The sequence below is a fragment of the Paracoccidioides brasiliensis genome, assembly GCF_000150735.1.
Source record: "Paracoccidioides brasiliensis Pb18 unplaced genomic scaffold supercont2.6, whole genome shotgun sequence".
NCBI lineage: Eukaryota > Fungi > Ascomycota > Eurotiomycetes > Onygenales > Ajellomycetaceae > Paracoccidioides > Paracoccidioides brasiliensis.
In genome coordinates, this window is record NW_011371363.1 from 1,707,766 (window position 1) to 1,721,629 (window position 13,864).

The 13,864-nt window shown below is 45.8% G+C and overlaps 5 protein-coding genes across 5 annotated transcripts; 1 reads left to right on the forward strand and 4 right to left on the reverse strand.

The window, feature by feature from the left end:
* Nucleotides 1-191: 191 nt before the first annotated feature.
* On the reverse strand, nucleotides 192-2,147 carry PADG_05607 (uncharacterized protein; the record flags this gene model as incomplete). The annotated part of the gene is made up of 5 exons (XM_010762514.1): nucleotides 192-416; nucleotides 499-899; nucleotides 1,010-1,082; nucleotides 1,287-1,664; nucleotides 1,839-2,147. 5 exons carry the CDS (start codon nucleotides 2,145-2,147, stop codon nucleotides 192-194), a joined length of 1,386 nt encoding a protein of 461 aa, XP_010760816.1.
* Nucleotides 2,148-4,045: 1,898 nt separating this feature from the next.
* PADG_05608 (Rab family GTPase YPT7) lies at nucleotides 4,046-4,852 on the reverse strand (the record flags this gene model as incomplete). The annotated part of the gene is made up of 4 exons (XM_010762515.1): nucleotides 4,046-4,155; nucleotides 4,224-4,371; nucleotides 4,480-4,659; nucleotides 4,748-4,852. 4 exons carry the CDS (start codon nucleotides 4,850-4,852, stop codon nucleotides 4,046-4,048), a joined length of 543 nt encoding a protein of 180 aa, XP_010760817.1.
* Nucleotides 4,853-6,073: 1,221 nt separating this feature from the next.
* PADG_05609 (uncharacterized protein) lies at nucleotides 6,074-7,001 on the forward strand (the record flags this gene model as incomplete). The annotated part of the gene is made up of 3 exons (XM_010762766.1): nucleotides 6,074-6,158; nucleotides 6,271-6,659; nucleotides 6,843-7,001. 3 exons carry the CDS (start codon nucleotides 6,074-6,076, stop codon nucleotides 6,999-7,001), a joined length of 633 nt encoding a protein of 210 aa, XP_010761068.1.
* An 867-nt stretch (nucleotides 7,002-7,868) lies between these two features.
* PADG_05610 (histone-lysine N-methyltransferase, H3 lysine-79 specific) lies at nucleotides 7,869-9,553 on the reverse strand (the record flags this gene model as incomplete). Its single annotated transcript, XM_010762767.1, has 2 exons — nucleotides 7,869-8,829; nucleotides 8,922-9,553. 2 exons carry the CDS (start codon nucleotides 9,551-9,553, stop codon nucleotides 7,869-7,871), a joined length of 1,593 nt encoding a protein of 530 aa, XP_010761069.1.
* A 1,294-nt stretch (nucleotides 9,554-10,847) lies between these two features.
* Nucleotides 10,848-12,133, reverse strand: PADG_05611 (uncharacterized protein; the record flags this gene model as incomplete). The annotated part of the gene is made up of 2 exons (XM_010762516.1): nucleotides 10,848-11,849; nucleotides 11,942-12,133. The coding sequence occupies 2 exons, from the start codon at nucleotides 12,131-12,133 to the stop codon at nucleotides 10,848-10,850; spliced, it is 1,194 nt and encodes a 397-aa protein (XP_010760818.1).
* Between the last annotated feature and the right edge of the window lie 1,731 nt (nucleotides 12,134-13,864).

Genomic DNA, 13,864 nt, shown 5'->3' on the forward strand with positions numbered 1-13,864 from the left:
TGCCCCAATTGTTGCTTCCCGAAATTTCTATCTAGCATTCTATCATCTACATCAGATTGAAAATAAACAAATTTTATGTATACCACTTTTCCAGAGTGAGTTTTTAGAAAAAGAAGAAGGAAATAGAACATAAATTCCATGGCCTCCAAGATCGCTCGAAACAAAGCTTTCCAAACATTGCTTTCATTGCATCAGTCCTCCTTTCCCCCCTCATGATGAACCACCAAGAAAGAAACGAACATGACAGCTGCTCCAACCCAATATAGCGCGCTAGAGTACTGTCCCTGGATGAAAATCTGCGCCACAAGCGAGAGCGGGATGGTCAGACTGAGACCAATAGTGACCACCAAGGGTGTTGTTAGAAGCATTGCATACGCCCAGAGGATGTCGGAGACGAGTGAGACAACGGAATTTAGCTGGTACATAGAGTTAGCGCTTAACTTGTTCACAGAGACTGGCACGAAAATGAGAAGAATCAAGAAAATGAAAAAAACATACAACTACAATTAACCATACCCGCCCCGTGGGCGGTAGTTGGAACCTCTCCCATCCCGCCAGGTGCAACACAACTAGAACCGGCCACAGCAGCACCGTATTGATGAACCCCACCAACCCGAAAAACAGCACCATGTTAACGCGACTCTCATTCCCTATCTGCTTCTTCATCACGATCGTATACACGCCGTACAGTATGGCGCTGAAGGCAGCCATGGCGTCTCCAACGGCGATCTCACCCGTTGACTTGTGTGGGAAGGAGCCACGGTTTTCGTCATTGTTGCCCGATAGGTCGACGCGGGAGATTAGGATGATTCCTGTTAGCGAAGCCAGGACGCCGAGCAGTTTGCGGAAGGTGAATATCTCGACGCCGATTACGGTGCCGAATATCAGGGTCCAGACCCCTAGGGGAAATGGGAAATCAGTGGATTGGTAACATGTAGAGTATGGTGAGAGGGGTAACTGAGAGGACAGTAGCAGGTATTAGATATGTAGCAGTCAATATAATACGTACCACTTGTGGATGTTAATATCGTCGTGCTTCCGACGGTTGTGAATTGCAAGCAAGCTAGGGCAAAGTAGTTCGCCTTTGGGTTATCAATGTCAGCAATTGAACATAGTACGAAAAAAAAAAAAAAAAAAAAAAAAAAAAAAAAAAAAACTCCGAAATGGATGTCTGGAATTTATAAGTTTTCCGCATACCAAAAACTAAACATGCCAGTTAGCAATCGATTGCTTCTAAACAAAACAGCCATATAATGGAGAAGCGAGAGGGGGTTTGTCATCCTTACCCACACCAAACAAAACTCCAAGCTCAATCTCGCAGTGGCTTTAAATTCCAGTTTCTCCGACATCGGGTCAATCTTATTGTCGTCGCCCGTCTCGACATTGTCCCCACATAGTTGATGGTACCTACCTACCGGTCCAGCATCCGCGCTGGCATCAACGTGATCATCCGCCGATAAGAGCGGGCGAGATCCGTCCGTTATCTCATAGGAATCAAGGTGGTCAAGTAGGGTTCGAAACGAGGTAGCCTTGGACAATTTCCCAGCCCTCCATAGGCTAAATATCCTTTGTCCGAGGATTACAAAGAGGGGGATGATGAAGAAGGAAGTATTGAGATATGTGACAAAGAACGGTTTGGAGTAGGTGTTGTCTGCTAATATAGTCTGCAAGAAGAGTGAGAGAGAGTTATAGAGTGCAAATATTTTCTAGAGTAAATGTCGAATGGGACCATGAAAAAAATAACTCCTGAAATAGTGCTTTTACCCAGTAACTATTTCAAGGTTCGATTCAAATCAATTCAATCCGAGAGAGAAAGAAACAAACGTGATGTAACTCACGCTGGCCAAAAAATTAGAAGACGTCCACAGCACAACCACGATCAACAGCAATGTGATCCCCAGCGTCCGTCTTGCGATTCCTAACGGTAACCGGGAGGAGCCAGCATTGCTCCGTTTCCAGTCAGAATTCTCCGATCTTGACCTAGATCCAGATGGTCGAGAAGACGTGATGCTTCTCGAATGTCCATCGTTGACCTGCATGTCCTCAAAGGAGCGACGATAGTGCTGCTGCTGCTGCTGTTGTTGTTGTTGTTGTTGTTGCTGCTGCTGCTGACCGTCTCCGTCGTCCCCTAGCCGCAGCGAAGACATATTGTGCTTGGAAATTCTTCCAGCCCTACTGTCCTAGAGGGATCGAAGAAGCAGGAGGAGGATAGCCTCTAGGAATATATGTATTAATTGTTAATTCGGGGTCGCTTTCAACAGCACGGAGAGAGACAAGCTTATGATTTGTGCTGGCTGTTTGTGGGACGCGTGACATGGGTGAAGATGTAACGCTGATGCATAGTGAGCAAGCAGGGTAAGGCGGGGGATGATTTCTCTCTCGAAGAGAGATGGGGCATCCGGCTTAAGCTGTGCAATTCGTTTTGCCGAGCTCTGCATCAAGTGTGCACCGGGATGGAGGTCGTTGGAGAGTTGGAAATAGTACTGGAAGCTGACTGGTTTCCTGGTCAGCAGCAGCGTATCCATGGATGACATGGGATGTGTGTGGTTGTGTTGGAACTCGGGGGATCTGCAGGCTCCTGGGGTTTTTCTACGGAGAGTACCTTGAACTAGTTAGTTTAGTTAGGGGGCTTGACCTTATCTAATCTGATTGACAAAAGAATCTTGGAACCGAGGCTCGTTCCCATAAATAATAACTCGGGAAAGGGGAAGTGCGACCATGTTAATTTTAAACTGCTGGTGAGTGTTTGATCCTACCTATTTTCGGCCCCGCGATTTTCGCAATGCTTGAGGTTGAGGGTATTGTAGTATTATATTATATTACCCCCAAGTTTCCAACACAACCTTGAAACCGTACAGAGAATTTCTAGACACACTCTCTCGCGCTCGGTTCACGTAAAATTTACATATTGTTATTGTTATTCTTTTATTCTTTCTTGGCTGTATGCAGTCTGAGACTATGAGAGGCCCAATATATGTCATTCTTAGATGAGGGGTTTCAACCAACACACCCATTTTGATGTAGTCTCAGGGGAGCCCTTAGGGCCCCGTATCATCAATTATCTACAACTGACCTTATACTAACTAGGAGAAAGTCTTGAAAAACATAGGTGCAGCAACTAGATAAATCATCTATACACAAAATATCAATAGAAACATGTTGAAAGTCCTGTCAATCATGAATCATTTCTATTGGCCAGCTACCCTCCCCTTGTGATAAAATGTCATTTTGGTTGAAAGGTGGGATTTGGACTGACAACCTTGCGTCTTGGCAGGAATGCTCCAACAAAACATTCAGTGCCTACTTGCAAAGGCCTTCTGTCGACCTCCATAAAATTGACGGAACTATGAACAATTCTTGCAACAATCGCTCAAAACCATGCGTGAGACCCTACATACATACAAAAAATAAATAAATAAATTTAAAAAAAAAAAGAAAAAGAAAAAGAAAAAGAAAAAGATACCAACAGGAAGTCCGTGCTTAGCCCTCTAGCATACGACAAATCCATCTAACCTGCGAAATTTCACGGCAGGGAGAGACTAAGGGCAGAGGAAAACGAAAGAAAAGGGGAGCGTCGTATTTAGCCAAAAATTGATGTCAGGCCCAGAGGAACAAACCAGCAAACAAACCCAACTTAACCATGGCAGCCAATGAGGCGTGAGAAATTGGAAAATATTGAGCAGTGGAAAAACTAAGAATAGCAATACCGAAGTACTAGAAAACAATGCCGATAACACCGACTTAGAAAGGGAAGAAAAAGTGGTTCAAACCGATGCCTTAAGGTAAGGAAAAGATGAGAAATGTCCCCACTCAACAAAAGCTTGGGCCTCCTTCCACATCTCAGACTCAGACACAGACACACGCGCTTCAGAGGAGGTCTCGGGACGTGAAAGAATTTCCAATGGATGGTTCCGCAGCACACAGGTAGATGACAGTCTAAGTTGTTAAACATGGGGGTATGGACAGGGTAGGATCAACCGCAACAAAAGAAATGAAAAGGAAAAAGGAAAAGGAAAAGGAAAAGGAAAGCGAAAACAATCGTATGTTAACAAGCACAGCCGTCACGGTCGTTATCGAGGTGGATGTTAATGGGATCAGCAAAATCTCCGCTATACTCCTCCGACTCCTCTTGTACAAGAGCACTCTTCGCGATTTCTATTTCAAAGAAACAGGTTAGTCTATAGGCAGATAGATCATTATAAAGATATCCTTTAAAAGCATACCTTCAAATGCCTGCTCGACATTAATCGCCTCCTTGGCACTAGTCTCAAAGTAGGGAATATTCCCCTTGGACTGGCAATACGTCGCGGCCCGTTTTGGTGATATCATTCTTTTGCTCTCTTCTACATCGATCTTGTTCCCCAGCACAACCTACTCGCACCAATCAGAGTAAGCACACAGCCATAACCATAGCCATAACCAAATCAACCATAACGACGGATAGAATCGAGGGATTAAGGGGTAACTTCGAATCCTTACAAATGGAAAACTCTCAGGGTCCCTCGGGCTCGCTTGGACGAGGAATTCATCCCGCCAGCTATCCAGCGTCTCGAAGCTCTTGGAATTATTAACGTCGTATACCAGCACGCAACAATCGGCTCCCCGGTAAAAGGCTACGCCTAATGACTGAAATCGTTCTTGTCCTGCGGTGTCCCAAAGCTGGATTCGGAAGACAGAAATGGAAATGTCAGCATCTGTTATTCCCTCTCAAGGAAAATTCGGATATGATGCCAAAGGCCTAACACACCTGCAGGGTTACCAGTCGGTCATCCACCAAGACGTCTTTTGTCAGATAATCCGCACCGATTGTTGCTTTGTAACTTGAACTATATTTTTTATTCACCTGTGGCATTTTCGCAAAATAGAAGAGTCAGCTTGCCTGTGATATCTCATCACCCACGAGTGTCGTCTATCCTTCGGTATGGGGGAATCTCAAATGCACAGAAAACTGGTTGGACTGACATATTGGTTCATCAGACTCGTCTTTCCGACACCGCTATCCCCAAGAACGATAACCTAAATCCAAAGAACGGCAATATAATAAGCAGGGGTCACTTTGATTAGGTAGATTCAGGACATGACTCTGGGTTGGGGAGGCAGCCACCGACCTTCAAAAGGAGCTTCTTCCGGGTAGCCATGCTAGTAACGAAATCAATCAGGTTAGGGTCTGGGAGGTAGAGGAGGAACAGGGAAGTAGGAACAGTCTCTTGTTATCTGTGAGCAAGCCGCAGGAGCTGTAGAACAGTCCCGGGGCTTTGTCGTAAGTAGGCGTGGACCTTGGCTTGTCGACAAAGTTCACCGGGAAGAGGAAAGTGAAGCGGGACCCGTCGATACGAAAATTATTGAATGTATGTGCAGCGAAGCCCGAGAAATAGATCCTGCAATGCAAGTGAAACCGGAAGTGGGATGTTGGTGGCGAGAGAGCAGATGAGACCCGAAGTGAGATGATGGTTGATACCCAGGGGTGTTGAAGAGTTGCGGTAACACGGTGCGCCAGCCCGCGAACTTCTAGCTATTTTGGGACTGGCGGTGATGCTGTTTTTTCGAGGCCGGGCGGTGAGAACAGGCAATGACGATATTGCCGCACAGCCACAAGTTCTGCGGGAGTTATGTGGAGTAGTGTGAAGTATGAATACATATGTTGAAGGTGCTCTCAAGCGTTGTTGGGACCAAACTACAGAGTTCCTACAGAAGGTGAACAAGGTGTGTATTGTATGAATTGGGTTATCTTGAGGAGTTGATGATGTCCTCTTGGTTGGTGCCTGCTGGAGGGGAAATATTTAGTTACTTATCTCATCACCTTTGGGTTGACATTGTCGACAACAGCCTATTTGCCGGACTCGACCTCCAATCAACTATAACCAATCACATAGTTATTTTAGTTCAAGAATTCAACCTTAGACACCTCTCCTATTGTATTCCTACTGCATATTGAGTATCGAAATTCCCCTCATCTAACAATGCGCCTGACACTGTTCCATTCTGAAACTATCCCCCGGCCCTAACCAGCACCTCCAGTAGTCGATGCTCAACCCGTACAGCACAATCCAACCCAAAACCAGATGATGAAACAATGTCCAACTGGCGAGAAGAATACTTCTTAGCTCTAGGAGTCAGAGATGCACGCGAGCAAGCAAATGCAGCTGTATATGATGCCTGTATGTGTGCACTGTCACCTTCCCCGCCCGCAAAGAGCAGACGTCAACCATCCAGAACCCCATCATCCCCTATAGGTGACAATCCTCATTAACATATGCTGAAAATATGCAGATACCCGCCTAGCAGATCGTACTAGCAGTCTGCATACCCACACTCCCGACCCCGTGGTTCCTCCATCTGCCTCCCACACAACCAGCTCCCCAGCAGCCAACACCAATAGAAAGCCTACCCCTCCATCCAAAGCCCAACATGGAACAAACACACCCTTGCACTACGATCTACTACCTGCCGCGGTACGACAAGATCTTGCTGAAGCTCAACGCTCGCGCACAGAGTTACTAGATAAACTTTCCAGGACCACCGCGGAGCTGGAGAAGTTGAAGAAGAAAACGAGGGCAGACACAAGGAGGATTGAGATGTTGGTTGGGGAGAGGGCGCAGTTGATGACCAGGGTTAAAGATCGGGATGAGGAGTTGAGGGGGAAGGCGAAGCTGTTAGATGTACGTGTGCATTTCCTTTTTCCTTTTTCCTATTCCCTTTTTTTTATTTTTATTTTAATTTTTAATTTTAATTTTTTTTTGTGTTTTACTCATATCGTCGTTACCAATTTCATCTTTTGGCTTTGGTAGCTCTGGGAAAGGGGAGTGGTGTATGCTATACGTATATACTGACAGCCCTTTTAGAATCTACAATCTGAGCTCGTATCGCTGAATTTGCAGTTTAATATGGCGGAGGAACGGTCGAAGAAGTTAGAGACGGAGAATAAGGAATTGGTTGATAGATGGATGGCGAGAATGGGACAAGAGGCGGAGGCTATGAATAAGGCGTCAAAATATTCTTGATATGCCTGTTCTTGGGTCCTGTTGGATACGCTTCATACACACCTCTCATCAACAAATGAGGGAAACGAGAAATTGGAGCTGGTATGATTTATTTACATGTGGTGCATGGCGAGAGGTATTGCACTCCGCATGGCCCTCACAACGAACTGAAACGAAATGATGGGGTGGATGATGGTAATTACATGCCAATTTTTCTTCTTTCTTTTTATCATTACTGTTGTTATTATTTCATCCGGAGGTGTTTATACCAGGAATATTTGATTTAGACATGCACATGCTGGCGCATCATTGGTATATAAATCGAGAAACCGATATTCACTTGGACTCGTGGTATGGGGATTGTCTATATTTCAAAACAAAGGAAGCAATCAAAAAGTTCATGAAGTCTTGCATCGCACTCGAGAGGATATCACATCAAGCTAGAAATACCTTCTCCATCCACACTTCCTCCAGAGCGAAGACTTCCCTGCCACTTCAACGACGCCAAAATATATACCAAGAGGAAACCAAAAAGGAGGGCAATAACCAAAGAGGAGGGAAGGGCCAAGAAGAAAAGTAAAATGGAAAATGAAATGAAAATAAAGCCGGAAAAGGTATCATGTAATCAGAAAACCAAGAAACGACAACATCCAACCGCACCATCGACATATATCCCTCCAGCAACTAATCTAATCCGATGCAAAAAGAGAAGAAAAATAAAGAAAACGCCAGGGATGCAGAAATCCCAAGCAGGCCAATTCCACTCTCAATGCCCCTACCCCCCCCCCCCCCCCCCCCTCCATGAAAGCATTGGCTAGCTTCTAAAAAAAAAAAAAAAGAGCTACATGCGCCGTCCAGGGCATAAATGATATCAAATCAACCCGTCATTCAATGATTCTCCACAAATGCCTTAAGCCTCGAGCTGTCTTTGGTCGCAATGAAATACGTACCCCCTGCATTCGTCCAACTAACACTATCCGACCAGTAATTCTTCTGCTGAACCGACAACAGATTAATCGGCGAATTCAAATTGCGCGCCTGAATCCGATGGCCCGCAGGAACAAACGACTTCAACGACACAATCTGACAGCCCTCCTTCATGTAGAGAAAGTGATTGATGATCTCGTTATTCAGCTGCGGCGTGAAAGCCTGGTTATTGATAAGCACCACATCAGTTCTATGCAGGGTCTCGATGATACTTTGCTGCGTCAGGAAAGAGCCGCGGATCAGCCGGACGGCGCCGACAGCAAGACCCCAGAGCCGACAGCGCGCTTCAAATTCCCGCGCCTGCATCTCCGCCACGTCGCAGGCATTCTGCATAACTTCACACCCCCAGCTCTCACAGCCAACTTCCAACGCGGCCTGCAATACGACGTTACCAACCCCGGAACCTAGGTCGACAAATACCTGGCTGGACTTTAGCTTGGTCTGCTTGAAGATATCGGAGATGAAGCGGGGTAGGAGTTCGCCGTAGACGTTGTCTGTGCCGTTCTCGTATTGGCGGAGGGATTCTACGCGGGGGGAGACCGTGCGGGCGTAGGTTTGGGTGAGGATTCGTTCGACTAGGGGGAGGGATATGGTATGGGCTTTATCGAGGTGTTTGGCGATGGAGCCATTGGTCCGGAGGAAGTTGATGGTTTCGTTGTACTCGTCGACTGCTTCTTTGAACTCTGTTTCGGAGGCATGGGCTAAGGCTCGCCTGAAGCGGCGGTTGATGCCCGAGGTCTCGTTGGTGAAAAGATGGATATATTCTTCTGCTATGTAGTTTTGTGATACGATGTCGACTACATGGACTATGTCGTCCAAGGGTTTAAACCCGTCTTTATCTCGGGGAACGACGAGCTGGTATCTAGATTTAAAAGCAACGGTTAAAGATAGCTCATTAGCAAACGAATAGGAATAAAACTGGTTCAGTCCCCCGCCAGCTGAAATATAACTCACTCTTCCCCCTGCGATGTGCCAGGATATTGCAATCGAATCTTAACAGGCCCTGCTGCTGAAGTCACTGCCCCAGCGACGGTGTCGTCTTCAAAGGCGCGCTTGAGCGGTCCCCGTTTATCCACGGAGGTGATGTTAGCCGCATGCACAAATTCAATCATCTCCTTCTTCTCATCTTCCGAAAACGCAACCGTCGACCGAATCCGACGTTGCAGATCCGGCTCCGCGCTGATGCTGAATTTAGCCCGCTTGCGAATCTCAAACGAAGAAACGTCATCGTCATCGCTCTCGTCACTGCTGGTCAACAGCTTTTGTATAGGCAGTGGTCTCTTTCGGCCTCTCGATTTTGTACTCAAACGAGATGTGGAATCTTGGCGGTGGGATGGGGTGGGATCACTAGCGACAGAAGTTGCGCGGACGGAATTCGGCGGGAGCTTGATGCTGGTTGGGAGTGCACGATCGGGATGGCGGCGAGGATTAGGCTGAGAGGTCGACTTCGACGTTGGTCGATCTGATGCAGCGGACGAAGCTCGGAGAGGGGAGGATTTTGTTGTCGTTTCGACTTTTCGAATCTGGGTCCGTTTGGGCTGGATAGCTATGCTTCCCTTTTGCTGGAGATGGTCGAAAAAACCCATGCCCTCGGTTATTATTACTATTATTTGTATTATTTGTATTAATTTTGAATGGCTCGGACTTATAAATCTGGATTCTGGATTCTGGATTCTGGATTCTGGATTCTTTTTCTTTCTTTCTTTCTTTCTTTTCTTTTCTTTTCTTTTCTTTTCTTTTCTTTTTTTTTTTTTTTTGATTTTGCGGGTTAGACGAGCGATAGTATAGATAAGAGTCTAACCAAAGGGAATGTGACGCTTTTGGAGGAATGATGATAATACAATGCAGAAGGGGAAATGGCTAAATGGCGAGGGAATGTATGATATCCATAAAAATGCTACTCCGTGGTCTCCGCTGGAAGATGGAACCTTGCAAGAAAACGGCTATTGATGCAATATCACGGAGCGCCTGAGAAGAGAAGAAGCCCAAGGAAACCGGGGCAGCCGGGGCAACGGGATTGATTAATCAGCAAATTATTGGGGTTGCGGGAACGAAATCCAGTTGTATATGTGTATTGGTAACGCTGCGGAAATCTCGTATAATATCGATCGGAACTGTACAAAAAACTTGGTCAAGAAAATCAAAATACCAAGAGGCAATTCTCCACCAGAGAGGCCTTCCCCATATTTTAATACGAGACTCAAGTTGCGCTTCTGGGGCTGTCACTGACAACACAACTTGAAATACAGATACACAAGACCCAACCCAAGTTAAGAGTAATAATACCCAAGTGTTGTACTGACGGTTTGTCCACTAACCAAGAAGGCAAAAAGGTACACAACGCATCATGTTGTAGAACAAATTAGAATGAGTGAGTAATGGTGATAACAGATACAGAGCAAAAGGACAAGAAGGGTATCAATTTCCAATGGAAATGGCGGGAGGAAGAGATAGATGTATTAAACCAGTCAAAGGCAGATGTACAAGTCAAAAAGAAAATTTGACAGCTCTGAGACTTGAAGAGCTCCCTAACACAAACAAGCACATATTGAGTGTTTAAATATATATAAATGAAATGGGTTTGGTATTAGAAGAAGTAGTGATATGCTGTGTTTCAACAACAATGGCCCAGCAGTTCAGCAACAATAGAAAGAATGGGAAAGCTGATAAGAGTGTGAAGAGACACAAATCCTTCAAACCAACACTATATACCTGAGATATGAGATTTTTAACAGGTGGTAATTGTGAATAAGACACACTGTTGAAGCTGCCGATGAATGAAGGAGATATTATGAGTAGTGAGTGCGGATGTAGCTTAAACAAGTACAAGGGAGGAGAAAGAATAAAAGAGCAGTATGGCAAATTTTATGACGCGAGGTTTCAAGATGAAGAAGGCCCAGCAATAGCAGGGCCAGCTGTATATTTCGACGTGCTACCTTGGCGCTTAGCCAGTAAGCTTTTGAGTGCACCCAGCCATTTGGCCAGGGCTTCTTCATCTGGCGCGCAGAAACGATAGGTCTTATCTTCCGCGATAATCTGGAGACAAAAGTTCTTAGATCGGGAAATAGGGTCAATTTCCGCAGCGTTGATGACTTGTTCCATCGATATGATTTTCACAGCGGCGTACTCCTGTTCATCTTTGTAGAAAAATATATTCGTCGGTCGAAGGACGACCCAGAGCTTCTTCCACTGCCGGACTCCCTTTTTGCTTTTGAGACAGAGGAGGTAGCCATGGCATATCACGCGTTCCAGGTCCAAGTTACCAAGTACTCCATCACTCAGCTGGCTTGTGTTCCGTGGCAGCGACGGAGAACGGTCTAAGGGCGCAGTGGGGGATTGGGACGTCCGATCGTGTCGGGGTAAGGAAGCTGTGGAGCGGTGTGGAGCGGTGCTCGCAATGGCATCAGAGAAATCTGAACAGGATGCTACTTCGTTCCCGGAGTAGTCTTGCGTGTGCGAAGGCTTCCGTGCCTGCCGATTGCCGGAACGGAGGGATGGGATGTCAGGTTGGCTAGATGTCGCTCTATGACCATCGCATTCAGTTTCACTCGCGCTATCAACCGCTTCTCCTCTTTTTGTGGTTTCAGCCACGTCGTATCCCTTAATTGAGTCTGCATCATCCGAGCAGCTCTCGTTGCGAATGCACTCAACCCAGCTCTCTGCATCACTCTCGGATAGAGCTTGAAATCGGTGATTCTTGGACGGGGAAAAGATGCCAAACACATGTTGACGTTTTGACTTTGTAGCCTTCACTAAGGCAACCGCCGTCACGTCGGATAGGTCGATCGACAGTTGAAGTTCGGCTTCTTCTGAATCTTTATATAGTGAAAGAAGGTTGGGTCGTAGCACCAGATATCCAGGTTTCCACGATGCTTTGAATGCCTGCAGAATAGTTGTACTATTATTAGCTTCTTCCTCCCCCCACACACAAACGAAGCTGTTGTCATGGATCAAAATAGAAACGGGAAACAAACATGTTTGTTCTTTGATCGCCTCATCACCCTTCCTCTTTTTAAGACCTGATCAAAGGCAAAACTTCCATTCTCAGTGACTGGGGAGAAGGTATCCAGATTCAGATGCCCTTTGCGAGCGGGGACGGGATTTGGTGGTGGAGCTTCCCTCGGCACGCGGGTTGAGCCCACAATATCACTGTCGATCCGTAACATCTAAAGGGTATAGAAAGATAAAACAAAAGAAAATGGTGATTTATTGAAATGAGTTTTCTGGGCGGTAGCTAGGTTGGAGAGGAGTTAAATGGAGGGGGTCCAGTTGCGTGGAGTAGAGGGTCACGACGGGGCAAATTATATATCTTATTTATTTTTTATTTTTTAAACGGCGGTGGCGATCGAATATCAATTGCGATTGTGTATTAGCCAAGAGTAGGGCAAAGCCGGCACTTTAAAAGGCGAAAAGATGAAGAGGATGCCAGAGTCATTATTCTGTTGACAGAGATCAAGGTGGACATTGACATTGTTGTTTTGTCGCAGGTGAGCAGTGATCAGGAAAAAGGAACGACATAAAGTTGGTGAGTAGGCGGGCTTGGCGCTACGGACACCCTTCCCCCCCCCGGGCCTGCATTCGGATGGTACAAGGGAAATGGAGAGAAAAAGGATAAAGGAGAGACAAAAGAAAAAGAGCTGAAAAGGAGATGGGCTGTTTGTGACATACTACCAAATGGAGTATTTTGTAACCTTTGAGAGCCATTCGAACTAAACTCTTGTTCTCTTTTTAGCTCTGTTAGCTCTGGGATACTTGTCTTGCATTGAGCAGGCTGACCGAATTTGTCGGTGGGAAATTTGCCTTGTTGATGTGCCGCAACGAATGGACATTACGGTATATACCTAACCGCTGATTAAAACGTATGTGTGAATAACATGAGCTTGACATTACAGAGGCAACATCAGCATAACCCAGCTCACAAACTTCGTAGCACATAGGTTGATAAGATATTATTATTCTGTAAGTTTAAACGGCATCTGGGGTCTCCCATGTAGAACTAGCAGGGATTCTTCCTTAAATATCTATCAGTGGCATGCTGTGGACCTTACTTTATCCATCAATGGATATTTTTGTATCATTTTGCACACAGCCAGCACCATATGGATGCATGCTCCATTTATAGTATCTCTGGATCCCAACCACAGAGCCGGAGCTGAGGAACGGAGCTTTTGATATTGCCTCAGGCTGGGCAGCTGGAGTAATGGAGATATATAAAATTTGGCCAAGAAGGCCAGATAATGCTCACCAGGGAGATGGCATTGTATGGAGACAGAGAGCTACTGATATCACTACTGTTAGAATTACTGATTAAAAATGTTTGCAGAAGCTACTGATAGACGTAAAGACGGAGGAAGTTGTACAGATATCATTACGCGTGCGGACTCGTGTTATTTTAGGTATTGTACTGTTCTGTATATGGTACAGTGATACAGTACAATCAGAGAACTTTTGCAGTTCAAGAACAAGTCAATGATGCCATAGAGGCCGCGCCAAGCCCTGTAGTCGTCTCCCCGGGCATTCTTTAATTTTACATCAAATACGGAGTCCTCGGTATGGTATTGGGTATTTGAGACCAAGAGATTTATCTCCAGAGTAGACAGAGACTGAACTGACAAGCATGAAACTTCCATGGGATACCTAGGTAGCTTTAGCTGATTGTATGGAATAAATACCCCCGTAGAACCTGTCTACAATTCTCTGTAACCAAATATAACTAACACTGCCAGGGTTGGCATGATAGGTTGGTTGCAATGCTTCCGAGTCCAGCCTCTGTTTTTAGTTAGTGCAGTCTTGGCGGTATATCCCTTCCTCCCATCAAAACGTCTGGTTTCGAGCCTCAAACCAACTCAACCCAACTTCTCATCGTCTCTTTGCAACCCCCCCCCCCCCCCCCCCCC